Genomic DNA, 15,550 nt, shown 5'->3' with positions numbered 1-15,550 from the left:
GGCACCTGGGTCCCACCTGCACTCACCGCAGAGGCTGTCTGACAAGGGGACGCCCAGGAGGGGCCGGCCAGCCAGGGGGCCGGGCCCAGCACACGTGGCTGCCTCAGGCCGCAGCACGCGCACCTGCTGCTCAGCCGCCCAGCGGGGCAGCCACACCAGGCCGCAGTCACACTCTAGCGGATTCCCGCCCAGGTTTCTGTGGGAGGGGCCGGGCCAGGCGCTCAGCAGACTGCTGGGCAGGGGTGGGGGCCTCAAGGAAGGGTCTGCCTCGCCCCCCACAAGGTCAGGGCCCCCCAGGAGCAGCTGGGTGACCTGTGCGGCATCCCACCACCCCCATGGTAGCACCAAGGTCTGGCCCTAAACTGGGGAGGTGTGGAGGCCGGAGCAGAAGACCAGGGGGCTGGGGGGGCCAGACCCAGCCACTGACACCCACCAAAAACAACACAACTTACATTTCACTTAAATTAAATAAATTAGCAAATATTCCTTCTTCTAATGTAGAAATCTTATTGTTGCTTATGTCCCTGGAAGAAAGGGGGGATTCGGCAGGGTCTGAGAGGAGCCCCCATAACTGCAACAGTGACAGGCAGCTGTCACTTGCCCACCCTGTAGAATCTAAGACCCCCTGGAGGGGACACTCACAGCTGCGTCAGCGCCGAGAGCTTGGCCAGGAGCCCGGCGTCCAGCACCTGGAGCAGGTTGTGGGAGATGTCCCTGGGAGCAGAGTGGCTGCCGGTCAGCACTGGAGCCCTGGGGACAGCACGAAGCCAACCCAGGCCCACCCCAGAAGCTCACCAACACCCCTAACGTGCACCCTCCCACTCTCTCAGCTCCCTATAACCAGGGCCAAATGGAGGATCCAAATGAGCTCTCACATGGGGAAACTGAGGCAGGAGAGAGGTGGGGCCCCTCACACCCACCATTCCCCACTGCCCCACAGTGCCTTGCCCCCTGGGCCAGCAGGGTTAACGGACACCACGGAGCGCAGACTCCACTCCCCTCCACACAGGGCTCACAAACCACCACGGCAGCCCAGGAGCTCAGACCCAGGCCCCGGAGACGCAGTGGGTACAAAGACCAGGTAAGCGGGGAGGGGGTGGGAGACCCCGTATCATAGCGATGGCGACAGCGCATATTGAACCTCAAGGTTCACACCACCCCGGTAAGAGCCCTAGATACGAACGTAACACACAGGAAGCATAACTGGGTGAGAATCATCAGGAAAGGCTGGAATATGGGTTACACTAAATCGTGCTAAAGATGTCAGCGCAGAAGGGAGGGTGAGGAAGCAGAGGGACCTCCTAGAACAGACTCTGACCTGCAAGAACCACACAAAGACAGACGGGATTATGTGTCAGGGACACAAACGACCAGGAGCTGGATCTCAGTAAACCCCAGGAGGCTCAGAGTCAAATGTGCCCACACTGCAGAGCCAATCACACCAGAAGAATCAGAACAGGCTCATTTCCAAAGCACGAAAACATGAGCAGAAATAAAACATCAAAAACAAGAATATCCAAGTACATAAAAAAATGCAACCTCCACAAAAAATATAAAAATCACAAAACAAGCTACAGTCTGGGAACAAGTGCCGGCACTTTAGCTGACAGACTAAGGCCCACAACCCCCTTGACTCACACTGCTGACAAATCACAGGAAAAGCCAGCTCTACTAGGAAAAAAAAAGGCTAAAAACAAGAGGCGGTGACCAAAAAAAGAAAGCAGGCATCCCAAGTGTGTGGGAAACACCTGAGACACGGACGGGAACAGAAGTCCAACAGTGCTGTTGACCCGCCCATCCCAGGCATTCAGAACCCCGCGGCGCTGGCGACAGGCGGTGAGCGCCTGGCCCTCCCGGTCAGCATGCCACCACCCCTCCGGGAGCTTCAGAGCACGCACGCATTGGCCACTACACCTTCCTTCTGGCAAGCAGGCCGGGGACCCGGCCCCTCTGTCCATCCCCTCTCGGGACGGGACCGTGGCCCACCCTGACTCTGCAGGCCCCGGCCAGCTGCCTGCTCCATCCTCCTCGCGCCCTCCCTGGGCTCCCCCAGCCCCCGCAGACTCCCTGCCTTGGCCTCCAGACTGATGAGGCCTGGGCCTCCCACCTAAGGAGCCTCTGCTCACCCTCTCATGTCCCCGGAGCACCTCTCACCAGCCCTGCTCTTCCCGCACTGCCCACCCAGTCGCACAGAGGCCAGGAGAGGTCCTGTCATCTCCAGGTCCTGCCGACCCAGCTCCTCAAACACCCAGACCCCCATCACTGGCCCGGCCACAGCAGGTCTAGACCCCTATTCTTGGGCACCTGCCCAAGCGCCAGTGCCAGTGTGGGAGTGTCCTCAAGCCCAGTTCACATCAGTCACCCTCTGGAATGGGTCCTTTCTTCAGTATGCCCCAAACACAGCGGGAGCTTCATAAGAACAGGCGGCTGTAAAATCGAGGTCCTCCTGGAGACCGGGGTGCTGCGGGCCAGCCAGACTGTGGCGTCCACACACAGGCCCCGAGGACTCAGCCAGGAGCACAGGGAGCCAGGCTCAGGAAAAGAGCCCCACTCCAGCTCCTGACCGCTGCTCCTCCCTGGAGACCCGCGGGCCACCCCAGGCCTCAGGGCGACGGGTGTTTGAATCCTGGCTCTCTGTCAAGGGCTGGGAGCTGAGAGCTGGGTCTCAGCCAGACTGCTGCTGTTCGGGCTCCCCACATGCCGGGGGGCCACCCCCAGTCTACAGATGACCTGCATGGGGGCCGGATCCGAGGGGCTCAGTTTCCCCTCCGGCCCCCACTAAGGACACAGGTAGCTCACTCCTGGGAGACTGGTCTCTCCTCCATGCGGCGGGTCAGCCACCACTGCTGCATGGACCAGACGGTAGGGGGACATCACCCTCCACGGGCCTCAGCCCGCCTGGGCGGCGGCAGGCCATGGGCAGCCCCACACCTGAGGCCTCAGTCAGAAGGCACAGGAGGTAGGCGGGCAAGAGGGACGCAGGGGCTACTGCAAGAGGGGCTACCAGGGTGACCTCAAACAGGACCAGACAGGCAGGTTGAGTGGGGCTGGGATGCTCCGGGCAGAGAGATCTCTGCCAGACTGGCCGGGGTCCCGTGGGGCTAGAGGCCACAGCTCCTGCCAGGACCAGGAAAAGGGCCCGACCAGGTGGGGGCATAGGACACCCAAACTGACAAGTTCTACTTTAGCAGGAAGTACAAAATGGCAGTGCAGGTGCCCCTCACCCAGCCACACCACCCTCGCCCTGCAAGCCAATGGCTTTGGGAACAGTGGAGCCACTCCCGATGACAGCCACAGATTCTCCTCCCCTGGCCCTCTTGTCCCAGCGGCAGAGAATCCTGGCCTTCAGGCAGGTGCGGCCCGGCTGGTGCACAGGCAGGGGGGGCCGGTGCAAAATGCAGCCCCACACCCTGCAGTGTCCCACAGAAGTGCCAGCAGCACGCGCACAGGAACAACCCCATGCCCGAGATCAGGCAGGTCCCGCGATGTTCCACTCTCACTCTGCCACTGGAACAGGAGGAATGGGTTGCGGGAGCTTCCGTGCAAGAGGGAGCAGACAGGCTGCCCAAGGGGCCTGGAGCAGAGTTTTCCAAGGGAAGCAGAAGGCAAGGGGGAGGGCCAGGGGAACTGGGGCCACCCTGACAGAGGTCAGGGCAGCAAGGCTGCTCCTCCCAAGAAGTGGCCTGTCCACTGGCAGTGGGCTGAAGGCCAGAGCCCTGCCTGGCCCACCGTGCTAGGCCCCCTGACAAGGCACAGACTCCTGGAGCGTCTGGGTTTCCCGTCTGGAGACAGGTATGTGTGTGCACTCAGGTCCCCTCCCCCGAAGGGCTGTGGGACGGGGGCCATGGCCAGAGCGTGGGTTCCAGGAACACCAGGAGCAGAGAGGCCTTTGGGGGCCAGGGGGCACGGGGGTGGGACCTGCTGGCAGGGTCCCCTCCTCTCACTCACCAATGGAGCCTTGATTCCTGTCCCCTCCCACATGGGGGACAAAGGCCCCTTCCTTCCCATCCGGCGGCTGCCATGGGGAGCCAAACTGGCACTTGCGTGTGCGTCCGGGAGCTGTGGAGGGGCAGCCATCTGGCAGCCACAGAGGTCCAGTTCCTAAGGGGACCCCGGCAGACCTGTCCATGGTGGCGTCAACCAGCCCGTTGGCCTGAAGTATTCGGTGCTGTTGCGCGAGCTGGACGCCACTGCGTGGCTCTCAGAGTCCCGGATCCTTAACGGTCGGTGGACATTCCACGAATAAATTCTTTGAGGTCATCCTTATTGATCCATTCCATGAAGCTCCCAGAAGACTTCCCGGCACCCAGCACAGCCCCCAGGCACAGGGGATGCAGCGCCGGCGGCTGAAGGCTACAGGAGCTGTGCCATGCGTGACAAGGGCAGGTCCCACCAGGCGGCTGGGGGCTCTCGCCTGGCAGCCTGGGGAAGGCAGCACACCCCAGGCCCCACCGACACCATTAATACGAGCAACATCTGAGAGAGCCTCACTTAAAAAACAATTTAGGACAGTCATGTCTGCTTTCCAAAAAGGAAAGGGACACGAGGTGTCTCCCAGCACAGGCCAAGGCGCTCCACCTCTGCACGGACCACAGCCGGCTGCGAGGCCGCAAGAGGCTGCCAGACTCCCACTGCCGGGTCACGCACAAGCTCTGGCACGGCAGCGGCTGTGCCACGAGGAGCTCTAGTTAGACCCATGTCGGGACTTCCTGGTGGCTGACCTGAGGGAGTCAGTGCCACTGGCAGAAACAGGGCTGCAGGGGCTCAAGACGCAGCAGTGCTGGGGAGGAAGGTGGGCCGGAGACAGGCCCAGGGATGGGGACCTGGGCACAAGATGGGCCCAGGGTGCCAGGGATGCTCCTCAGCCAGGCTTCAAGCAGAGGGGGAAAGAAGGAAAATCTCTAAAATGTTTTTCCACATCTTGTTTTCTGGAAAACCCATCACGAGTGGTGGTGGCTAGGGGCCTCTGTGGTGCCTGAGAAACCAGGGCGGGCCAAGCTCAGTGTTGAGGCTGCCGAGCGGTGCCCACCCCGGCCCCCCCCGGCTCAGGGCTCCAGGCCCTGCTCTATGCCCCCCCAGCCCACTGAGGCCTCAGCCCTGCCTCAGGCACTGGCCTAGTGCTCCCTGCACTGCGGCGCAGACAAACCCCTTCTCCCCGGCACTCACCTGGGCCTGGGGGAGACACACGGTACACAGGAAACACCAGAGGGCCCCAGGGCCCTACTGAGCCAAGCTCCTGTCCCTGTGGGCAGCTCCAGGACAAGAGCCAGGTGCCACTGCGCAGGCCCCGAGCCCCAGCCTGCCCCCGGGTGTGGGGAACATCTGCATAGGCCATGTGGGCTGGGGGCACTGTGGATGCCGGGGAGGGGCTGGGGGCACTAGAGGGGTACACTGGGGGGACACTGGAGGGAGGCTCTGGAAGAGCCACACCAGGGGGAAGTGGGAGCCTCCTGTAGCCCCACTGCCCACAGCCCCGAGGTCCTGAACGGCCACTCGCCCACATCTCCATCCGCTCTTGCCATCACTGTTCTGGGGGACACCAAGGCAGCCGCAGGCCAGCCCTGCCCTCCTCCAGTTCCTTGGGCTTCCTCTACCCGCAGGTGATGCCATCGTGGTCAGATGCCCTGCCCGCACACTCAGGTCCCTGTTCCATGTGGGGACTGGGGGTCAACGATGACGAGAATGATAAGGGCTTCGAGGACGACACCGAAGGCCCTGGGGGCCGCCCACGGGAGCCCGACACAGTGGCTGAAGCAGCAGTGGCTGGCCAAGCACGACAGCAGCCCCACTGGGAAGAGGCCTAGTGGCCTGGCTGGACAGCATGCCGGAGAGGTCCTGGGCCAGCGCTGAAGGGGTCGAGCCAGCTCGCTGGGAGAGGGGGAGCCTGGGGACCCATACACACCGCAATGGCACGTGTGTTGCCTCCCCAGGCACCAAGGAGGGGGCTGGTGGGTGGACCCCCCAGCCCATGGTCCGAGATGGTCCCACTCAGTGCTGACCAAACCCCATCTGCCCCCCACACCTTTCTTACCCTCCCCCACAATGACCAGCAGGCCTGACACCCACTGCCTCCCAGATCAGATGTCTTCATGAGAAGGGGGCGTGAGCCCTCCCTGAGGGATCCCTTCTCCCACCATCAAGGTGGAGGTATCCAGCAGGAGATGCCAAGGGACCCCATCCTAAGGACAACGGTGGACACCCCCCTCCCCACACGGGGCGTGGCCCTGCCTGCCCTGCTCACATCCCAGGCCTTGGCGGGAGGGAGGGGAACACGTAAAGGTGAGGGGTCAGGGTGTGAGAGGCGGAGACCGAGGAGGTCCCCACAAACCACAGGTCTGGGGCAGCCCTGGGCCCAGGGTGACCCCGCACATAGCTCCATCTAGAGCTGCGGCAACGCAGGCCCCAGACCAGCAGGAAGACTGCCCTGCAGCCCTGAACAGCCCCAGTTTCCTCCTCTGCCAAGAACGGGTATGAGCTGGGCGGGGCCTGGGGCCAGTTGGAGCCCCCCAGGGAAACATCTGTACATTCCAGGCGCGTGTGGTCAGCGGCGGGGGCGAGCGCCAGGCCCCAGCCCACACCCCACCCAGCGCTGGCTGCCTCCCTGGAAACAGGGCTTGGGGGGAATGGGCTCCGGAGGGGCTGCCTGCAGTGTTATGTAAGCTGCTCCTCTGAGGAGGACTGGACAGCACTGCGGCAGCAGGCACCTCACGCCGCCCCCAGGCCCGGACCTCCAGGAAACACAGCCTCAGTTGGCCTGGCCTCTCCCTGGAGGCCCCACAGACTCTGCAGAAGAGGAGGTCCCCTCAGCCCAGCAAGGGGGACCCCTGGCACATCCTGTGGGAGCCAGACCCAGGCAGGAGGGAAGAGAGGCCACACAGCTGGCTCCCCACCCCTCGGGGCCCCACACCCCCAGGCCCCTGCCCACCCCTCAGCCTTGCCACAGACTGCTGGGGGCTGCCGGCCTGAGGCATCGGGGCCAAACTGAGTGCAACTGCCTCAATCTGTCTTCACTCCAGTCTATTTATGGACAGCAAGGCCGGCTTCCAGGGCCGGAAATGATGATGTTTAAATTAACAAATTCAAGTTAGAAGGGAGAGCTGATTTAAAGGAAAACAGGAGAGGGCCAGCTCAGGGGCAGCCCGGGGGGCAGGCTCTCCAGGGGGAAGGGCAGGAGGCAGCCAGACCCACCCAGCTCTGCACCCCCCAACCCACTGCTCCAACCAGGGCCTGGGGAGTCAGTGAGGAGGGGGAGAGTGGGGAGGGGAGGCGGCGGGCGGGGGTCCTGCCCCTCAGGCAGCCCGCTTCACAGGGCGTTCGAGGGGCCCCCTCACCAGGCTTCACAAACCACAGCTGACCTCTCACCAGGATGAGACGCAGGCATCCGGTATGGTGCCATCGCCCGCCTTGGACCCCCTAGGACCTCAGGCTGGGACAGGGAGGGGGCCCCAGGCCTCAGAGTGCAGGAAGGAGAGGAGGGTGCGGGGCATCCCCCATACTAGGCTGGGAGGACGCGGCCCGGCCCTGAGGAGGGCCGCCTCGGGATCAGCGCACCCAGAGGCGGCCTCGTAGGGGCATTACAAGGCCAGGGTTGGGGCAAGAGGCTGGGAAGGAGGGGGCCTGCCCAGAAGAGGGCCCAGCTAACCCCTCCACGTGCCGCTGGGGATTTGGGGCCACCCTTCAGGGCCGGGGAGGAAAAGACCCAGCATCTGGGACACCCTACCTCCCTCCAGACACGGTACAAGTGCCCCCGGGAGCTGCCCTCAGCTGGCTTGTCCCTCTGCGCTGCGCCGCATTGCAGGCAGCCAGGACAGGGGCGCGCCATCCCCTCTGCAGACAGGTGCTGGGCCTCCTCACCCCACCGTCACCACCCAGAGTCTGAGGACAGGAGGAGAAAAGCAGCCAGGCTCTCCCCCAACCTGGCCGGGAAGCCAGCACAGGACCTTCGGCTTTCCGGGGCATAGGTACCAGTGCAGCATGGCTGGCAATCCCATCACCCTTGGGCTCCCGGGCGTGGCCGACAGCATGAAACCACCATGACACCAGGGCTACAGAGCGCAGTCTGGAGATTCAAGGCCCTGGGGCCCCCACAGCTGTCAGCCTTGGCTGGGCACTGGCCCTCAGCCCCCTGCCCTGCCTCAGGACAAAGCCCTTTCCAGGGTGGCCCCACAGGATCCCCAAAGGGCTCCATGCCTTCAGGGCATGGGGGCTGCTACACTCAGGAACAGCACACTTTGCCAGGCCTGGGCCCACGGGCACCTCGGGGAGATGGCCCTGCCCACCTTGGCTCCCAAACACAGCCCCCTCCCTGGCACAGATGGCTGGGCACAACTGGGCCCCTTGGCAGAGACAGTCGCCAAGCCACAAAGAACGAGGTGTTCCGGGAAAAAAGGACATGAGCTGCATTTTCCAGCTGAGTTTTGTTCACAGCAGGGCTGCAGGCACTCTCGGCCAGCGCCTCCACCGCACACTGGCCTACCCCATGGACGCAGTCCCCGCCTCGGCCGGCTGGAGACACACAAACACCCAGCACAGGGGGCCAGGCCCCAGCGTGGCGGAGCCCAGAGGGCTGCCAGCACCCAAACAGCAGAGGGGGAAACGGGACGTTCTCATTCCAGAGCGTGCAGTGGGCTGGGCCGTCCGGATTCCCGCCGCTGGCGCTGACCGCAGAGCATGCGGGAGGAGAATGTGCCTCCATCCTAAATGGCCTTTTCACTCGAAACAAACCCCAGCCAGGGTCCCCCCGCAGAAGCCAGGGTCTCCACCTCCCAGCCTGGTGGCATGGGCACCCCAAGTGGGGGAGCAAAGGCAGCAGGGCCCAGGGACAGGACCACAGCTGGCGATGCCACCCAACCAGGGGTCATAAAATGGGCATACCTTGCCCAAAAGCACTGGTGACACAAAATGAGAAGGCTGTGCCAGGTGTGTGCAGCCCAGGCTGGCAGCTGAGCCGTTGGGGCACAGGGGCTGGCTTGTGCGAAGTTCAGTGGTGCCACATCTTTAGTCTAGACCCAGGTGACCAGCAGAGCTCAGGGCGCCGTTCATGCTCCACAACTCCACTGCTACCCTCCACACTTAATACCACATCAAAAACGCAAGCGCGGAAAACTGAGATTAAAATACAAGTGCAGGGTGTCAGGAACCTTAACAGCCACTGGGCCCTGTGTGACAGCACCTCGAGGTTGGACACGGGGCCTCCCTGTGCTGGGTGCTGAGGGCTGTGCAGGACCCTGCTGCGTCCACCTTCCCCCGCCTCGGCCTGTAGCATCGGGCAGCACAACGCAGCCTGTGAGCACAAGGGCACCTGCTCCGGGTGCCTCTCCAGGCTCTGTGCTCGGTCTGCTCTGGGGCAGGGCCAGTCCCAGGAACCCATCTCCTGGTGACAAGGCAAGGGCTCCGAGAACGTGGACAGGAGGGGACTTGGGCTACATCCACGGCGGTTACAATCGCTGAGTCCCGGGATGCCCTCATGCCCTCAGCTCTGGTCAACCCCCAAAGCTGCACCCATCATGGCGCCCACTTTGCAGGTTAGGAAACCAAAGCTCAGAGAGGCTGAGTGACTTGGCCAAGGTCACACAGGCCGTGGAGGCGTTGAGATGCGAACCAAGTTGGACCCAGGCCCCCCTAATGCCGGATTCCCAGGCCTCCTTCCTGGAATCAAACAGGAAGTAAGCAGGCAGGACCAGAGCGGGGTGGGTGAGCGAGGTCTCAGGAGGGGCTGGTGGGCAGGGCCTGAGCCCAGAGCCCACCGGGTCCCCGTCACAGGGGCCTCAGCCCCTCAGGGATGGCATCTCTTGTGTCTAGCTCTGAGCCAGGCTGCTGGTGCAGTCCTGGGGTTTACCCTGGAGTTTGCTGGTGAAATCACCTCTGTGACATGAGTCACCAGCCATGTGACCCTAGGAAGTGATGCAACCTTAGGAGCCTCGTTTCCTGGTCTGTAAAATGGGACCAAGAATGTTTCCAACTCCCACAAGGCATCATGAGGTAAAGGGCAGAAAGGGCTCAGCCTGGAGCCCAGCACTTGACAATTGTGGAGAGACAGGACCAGGCGGAGGTCAGGAGGAGGCGCATGCCCCTTGCTATTTTCTTCAGAGATCTGTTAATTCAGATATAATTCACATACTAAGAAGTTCATCCTTCTAAAGTGTATACTTTGGTGGTCTTTAGTATATCGTTTACCCTTTAACAACACAGGGGCTAGGGACGCCAAAGCCCTGCGCAGGGAAGAGTCTGCACACAACTTGACTCCCCCAGAACTTAACAACCAACAGCCTACTGTTAACTGGAAGTTTTACCACTAACTAGCATGTCTTGCATGTTATGCGTATCATACAATAAAGTAAGCTAGAGGAAAGAAAACGTTTTTCAAAGTGTCACAAATTTTCAAAGAATTTTCCAATATATTTATTGAAAAAAATCCCCAGAGAAGTGGACCCACAGAGTTCAAACCTGGTTGTTCAAGGGTCAACTGTGTTCTCAAGGTTGTGTAACCATCTATCAATTCCAGAACACTCCACTGCCCCAAAAACCCCACCTTCCTTGGCCATCATTCCTGAACTCTATCCCCCGCCCCGGCTCTAAACACTGATAGGTTTTCGGCCTCCGCGGATTTGCCTGTTCCGAACATTTCCTATCAGTGGAATCACTCAACGCTTAGCTCTTGTGTCCATCGTCTTTCACTGAGCACATTTCTGAGGCTCATCGCGGCGAGGCGTATATCAGGGCTTCATTCCTTTTTACCCCTGACGAATATCCCATGGTGCGGACAGGCTGCCTTCTGCCCACCCGCTCATCTATTGATGGACACTTGGGATTCCACCTGGCAGCTACTATGAATGACGCTGCTGTGAACGTTCATGTACAAGTTTCTGAATAGATGTGTGCTTCATTGCCTGGATGCCTGGGAGTGGAGGTGCGGGGTCCTGTGGTTCTAGGTTCAGAGGAACCACCAGACTCTTCCCCAGAGTTATGTCCACCCTATGTCCGCACCAGCAGGGGCTGAGAATTTCAGTTTAGCCACATCGTCACACAGCACTTGCTACCTGCCCCTGTCTCTGGTGAGTGCCCTCCCAGTGGTGTGCAGTGGTATCTTGCTGTGGTGTGATGTGCATCTCCCTGAAGCGCAGGTGTTGAATGCCTTCTCATGTGCTGACTGGTGTTTGTGTATCTTCTTTGGAGACGTAGCTGTTGGACCCTTTGCCCAGTTCTTGGTTGTGTCATTTGTCTTTTCAGCATTGAGCCATGAGGGTTTGTCACGTATCGCGGCTGCAAGTCACTCGCCGGTGATCCACACGTGGTCCCCCTCTGCTCTGTTCAGAGGTGTGCCTGCCCTCCAGAGGGTAGCTGTCCTCACTATTCCCACATGTGGCCCGGTTCCTGAGGGCTGCTGGCACTGCAGGCACCCTGGTGTCAGCCCCATCACATCCCCAGCTGTTACAGATGTGGCCAACGCCCACCGTGCACTTCCTTGCCCTGCCGGGGACCACAATCAGGAGACAGTAGGTGCCCTCTTGCCCAGAGGTCTGGTGAATTTGCATTCCATGTCCCGTCAGGAAGCTAACGTTACACATGCCTTTACATTCTGAACTCTCAAGTGCCGGCTGCCACGTGCAGCTTAGCGAGCACAGAACCACACTGCAGGATGCCCAGATCCCCCACTCACTGGCCACACAGCAGCCAGGGCTCCTTCTGGAAGACGCCAGCTCCGCCACTTCCCTCCAGGGCCCTTCCATGCTGCCTCATGGCAAAGGCCCCACCTCCCACCCCTCCATTACCTGGAGCCTCAGAGCTGCCTGCAGGATGCCCCCTCTGTCTGGGATGCTCTCTCAGCCCCTGGCTAACTAACTCCTGTGCAAGTATGGAGTCTTGGCTTCAGTGTCAACCTACCCTGGGGGTCGTCCCAGGCAGCCCCTGCCCATCATCTGTGTCTGTGGTTCAACATCAGCTCCTCAGGATAACTGAGCCTCAGAGAGGCGGGCCTCGAAGACCCCTGGCACAGGCCTGGCACACAGCAGCCGGGCCCACCATCTATCTGGTGAGGGCTCATGGAGGGGACCTTCTGATGCCCGGCCAGCCCTCAAGGCAGCAAGACACAAGGCACCCACAGTCTACCAGGCGATGCACATGCCAGGCCCACACCAGCTTAGGGATCTGTGCCCCAATGCCAAGCCTGCCTCACACCCATGTCCTGTGCAGACATGGGGGGCTGAGCTTCTCCTGCTCTCCCTGCCTCTCTTCTGTTATTCAGGGGCAGAGGTGGGGAAAGGTAACCCCTGGGCATCCCCAGCCAACAGAAGACCCTAAGGCCTCAAAATTTTAATCAGCAAACCAAGTCCCTTTGGAGTCCCTGCTCCAATACCAGTCCTAGAAACTCCCAAGACAGTAAGCGGCCTGGTATGGGCCCCCGGCCGAAACCAGCAGCACACATCCCCTGAGAAGCAGTTGGCCAAAAGCAACCGCGCCTGAAACTAATCAACAGAACACATCCAGCGCACAGCTGTCACATACAGAACTTTCTGCAGTGATGAGCTCTTTGCTGTCCTGTACTTAGTAGCCACTGGCCACAAGTGGCTCTGAAGCACTAGAAATGTGTCTCACCACACAACACAGCTCCAGACCCAACTACCCAAACGCGGAGGACAGGGGACACTCTAGAGGACACCAAGGAGGTGACACAGACACAACCCAAACCCAGGTGCTCTCAGGGCTGGTTTCTTCTATAAATTGCACGACAAAGAGAGACAAACGGAGGCAGGGCCAATACATCAACAGAGATTTAAAAGACATCAACTAGTTGCACAGTGTGCACCTTATTTGGGTCCTAATTCAAACTAAAAAACTGAACACAAACAATTTGAACATGCTGGACACAACGACATCAGGCAAATTCTCACTGCTTTAGGTGAGACTGTGCTGTTGCCACAGCCTCAAAAATGCCTACAGATCAAGGAGGAGGGCTGGAATTGGATGCGCTACTGGGCAGGGGTGGGGTACGGAGGGGCTGAACAGGCCACAGGGCAGAGTCCGGGAGGCTCACGCCATCACTCTGCCTATGCTTTGTGTACGTTCCCGTTCGACATGATAAAAAAAAAAAGCTTCAAAAGCAGCAGCAACATTTCACTAAGTAACGTCATCCTTTTCATGCTGCCACCTCCCAGCATCATTTAACTCAGAAAAGCCTGCAGTGTCAGAACCTGGGCCAGCCTGCATGCCTAGTCCTGGATTCCCTGTGGTCCAGCCGTGGATCTGAACATGGCTGTCCTACTACACTCAGGCTGCCAAGGAGTCTCAAACAGAAGGATGGCTGGGAGATGCTGACAACAGAGGTGCCAGGCCTGAGCCTGCCACATGAAGCTGCTGATGACACCCAAAAGGCAGGGGGGCTGGGGTCCCCGGATACTCACACCCTCGCCCAGGAGGCTCCCTGACCTCTCTGAGCACAGTCCCTCCTCGCTGGAAAAGAGAAAACTCTCCCTCCCCATGAGGAAGGGGTCTGCAAGATTGACAGGCAGAATGGCCCGGGGGATCACTGGGAGACCTTAACATCTGCACCCAGGGCCCAGTTTCCATGGGTCATTGTCCGCCCTACCCCCATCCCTCCAGAAATCTCCCAGAGGCAGCTTCAGGGTGTAAAGAAGATTGGAGTCTCCTCTATGCCCCAGTCACCTGCCTCCCCAGAGTCCCATGGCATCTCAGGGGGCCAGCAACTCTGGGAATCCTGCTGGCTCAGGAGCAGAGCCTAAAGGGACACATGCAAGGACACAGGCTCAGGCTTTACTGTGGTGCTGAGCGCCTCCAGAGCCCCCACCTCTCTGCAGGCCTCCAGCTGACCTGCTGGTACAGTTCATTTCCCAGACAGCTCCCGGATACCAGCAGAGCGCCAGATCTGGAGAAGCAGAGAACAACCAGCAGGACCCAGGCCTGACCCTGCAGCTGTCAGCCCACCAAAGACAAAGGTAACCTCACTCACAGCATGGAGAAACAGGGATGGGGTAGGTGACACAATCATGCAGGCTCTAGCGGTGGCATGCAGCCTATGTCCACAGACGGCAGAGTTGGCAAACGCTTAAATGGTCAGGAAGCAAGGCGACCGGCCCAGTGTGGCCCCCATGGCTGGCCCCGGGGATTCTGCTTTTCCCCCACCCCCAAGTCCGCCCAGCAAAGCACCAAGGACATCTACGCCACCCAAGAGAAACACCACCCTGCTTCACCTCCCAAACTCCAAACCTGCCTGAACGCTGACCACAGGAACTCCCCGATTAAAGGTGGCCATATGCTTGAGTCCCTCAGGGAATGTTGCACAACCGAATGTGGCCTGAGGATGCTGAACACTCCCCAGGTGATTCCAGCATGCAGCCAAGGAGAGACGGAGTCCTGGCCTAGGGGTCTGGAAGTGTCCAAGACCTCCAAAAGAGGCCACAGGGGCGCAGATCAGTAGGCCCCAAGCCTGGTCCCAGCCCCAGGACAGCTGTGTGCAAGTCCTGGTCCTCTGCACCCTTTTTATTTCAACTCGGTCCTGAGCACCTCAGCTCGGCTCTGCCATGTCCCGGCTGTTACTGGTGCGTGTGCTTGGACAAGGGGCATTGCCTGTGAATCTGTTTTCTCTGCTGTAAAATGGGGATCCTCACTGGACCTCTGCCTCCAGGGGTTCAGGTGAGGGTGAGCGTGCAAGTCTACAACCACAGCTAGCCCAGGACCTCACTCAAGGCAAGCTCTCCACAGGGGCTGCCTGTTATTACTTCCAAACTGCAAATCTGACGACCACTCTTCAGCACTTTAAACGCCTCCTTGCCGACCCGACCTACCCGCGGTTCCCAAGATGACATCAGAGCCCTGTGACAGGACACCTCCCATCCTGCCCCACTCCGCACACTTCCCCTGCAGTTGCCACGCCAGGACTTTGGGGGTTACCTTACCCTGCCTCCACCCATGACCAAGGGCAGCCTCCAGGCTTTGACACACACAGTGCCCTCTCCCTTCCTCGGGACCACCGTCCTACCCCTCCTTAAGCGTCAGGCCAATTCTTAAACATCCATCAAATCCATGCCTAAACGCCTCTTTCGGAAATTCTCTCCTGCCAGCCCAGACGGACCTGTCCACTGCCTAGGTTCCTACTCCTGAGCTCCCAGACGCTGAGTATCCCCGCGGCCAGGCCGCATTCAATTAGTCCCTCATCAGTGTCCAAGCATCCACAGCCCGGCCCCGCACGCTGCCACAGGCGGCCCCAGCAGCTCGCCCGCGGAGCCCCACCAGGCACTGCGTCGCTTTCGCAAAAAAAACGGGGCTTTTCCGTCTCGCTCTGGCCCGCGCCAGGCCAGCTGGGAGCCGGCCGCGGTCCCAGGGTTCCTCATTTAGTCGGCCGACCCACTGCGCCCGAGCCCCGCCCTGGGAGAGGCCTGGCGCGCCCGCCTCCCCTACTGGAAGCCGGGCCGAAACGCGCTCACGCCCGGCGCGCCCGCCAGGCCGGCTGCCTGCGCGGCCCGCCTCCCCGAGGCCCCGCGCCCGCCCGGCGCCCGCCTGGCGCCATGGCAACCGCGCGGCCCGCGTCGGCGCC

General features: G+C 60.7%; 1 protein-coding gene and 1 long non-coding RNA gene across 6 annotated transcripts in view; both read right to left on the bottom strand.

The window, feature by feature from the left end:
• PKD1 (polycystin 1, transient receptor potential channel interacting) overlaps positions 1-15,550 on the bottom strand; it is a 42,283-nt gene that overhangs the window by 26,268 nt on the left and 465 nt on the right. For all 5 annotated transcript variants that reach the window (XR_012121806.1, XR_012121805.1, XR_012121807.1 and 2 more), the window contains exons 2-4: positions 643-714; positions 453-524; positions 27-196 (exon numbers count right to left, since the gene is read on the bottom strand). Coding sequence is in view for 2 of the 5 variants with exons in the window: in XM_073214337.1 (XP_073070438.1) it covers positions 27-196; positions 453-524; positions 643-714 (314 nt within the window). In the remaining 3 variants the exon portion in view is untranslated. The remainder of the gene's footprint in view (positions 1-26; positions 197-452; positions 525-642; positions 715-15,550) is intronic.
• LOC140843908 (uncharacterized) lies at positions 2,684-15,549 on the bottom strand. The gene is made up of 2 exons (XR_012121809.1): positions 13,828-15,549; positions 2,684-13,735 (listed from the first exon to the last, which is right to left on the bottom strand). It is a non-coding gene; the product is annotated as an uncharacterized lncRNA (long non-coding RNA).

This window comes from Manis javanica, chromosome 10, assembly GCF_040802235.1.
Source record: "Manis javanica isolate MJ-LG chromosome 10, MJ_LKY, whole genome shotgun sequence".
NCBI classification, from domain to species: domain Eukaryota; kingdom Metazoa; phylum Chordata; class Mammalia; order Pholidota; family Manidae; genus Manis; species Manis javanica.
The sequence above is the reverse complement of the archived record's forward strand: the minus strand, read 5'-3'. Positions and strand labels throughout refer to the sequence as shown.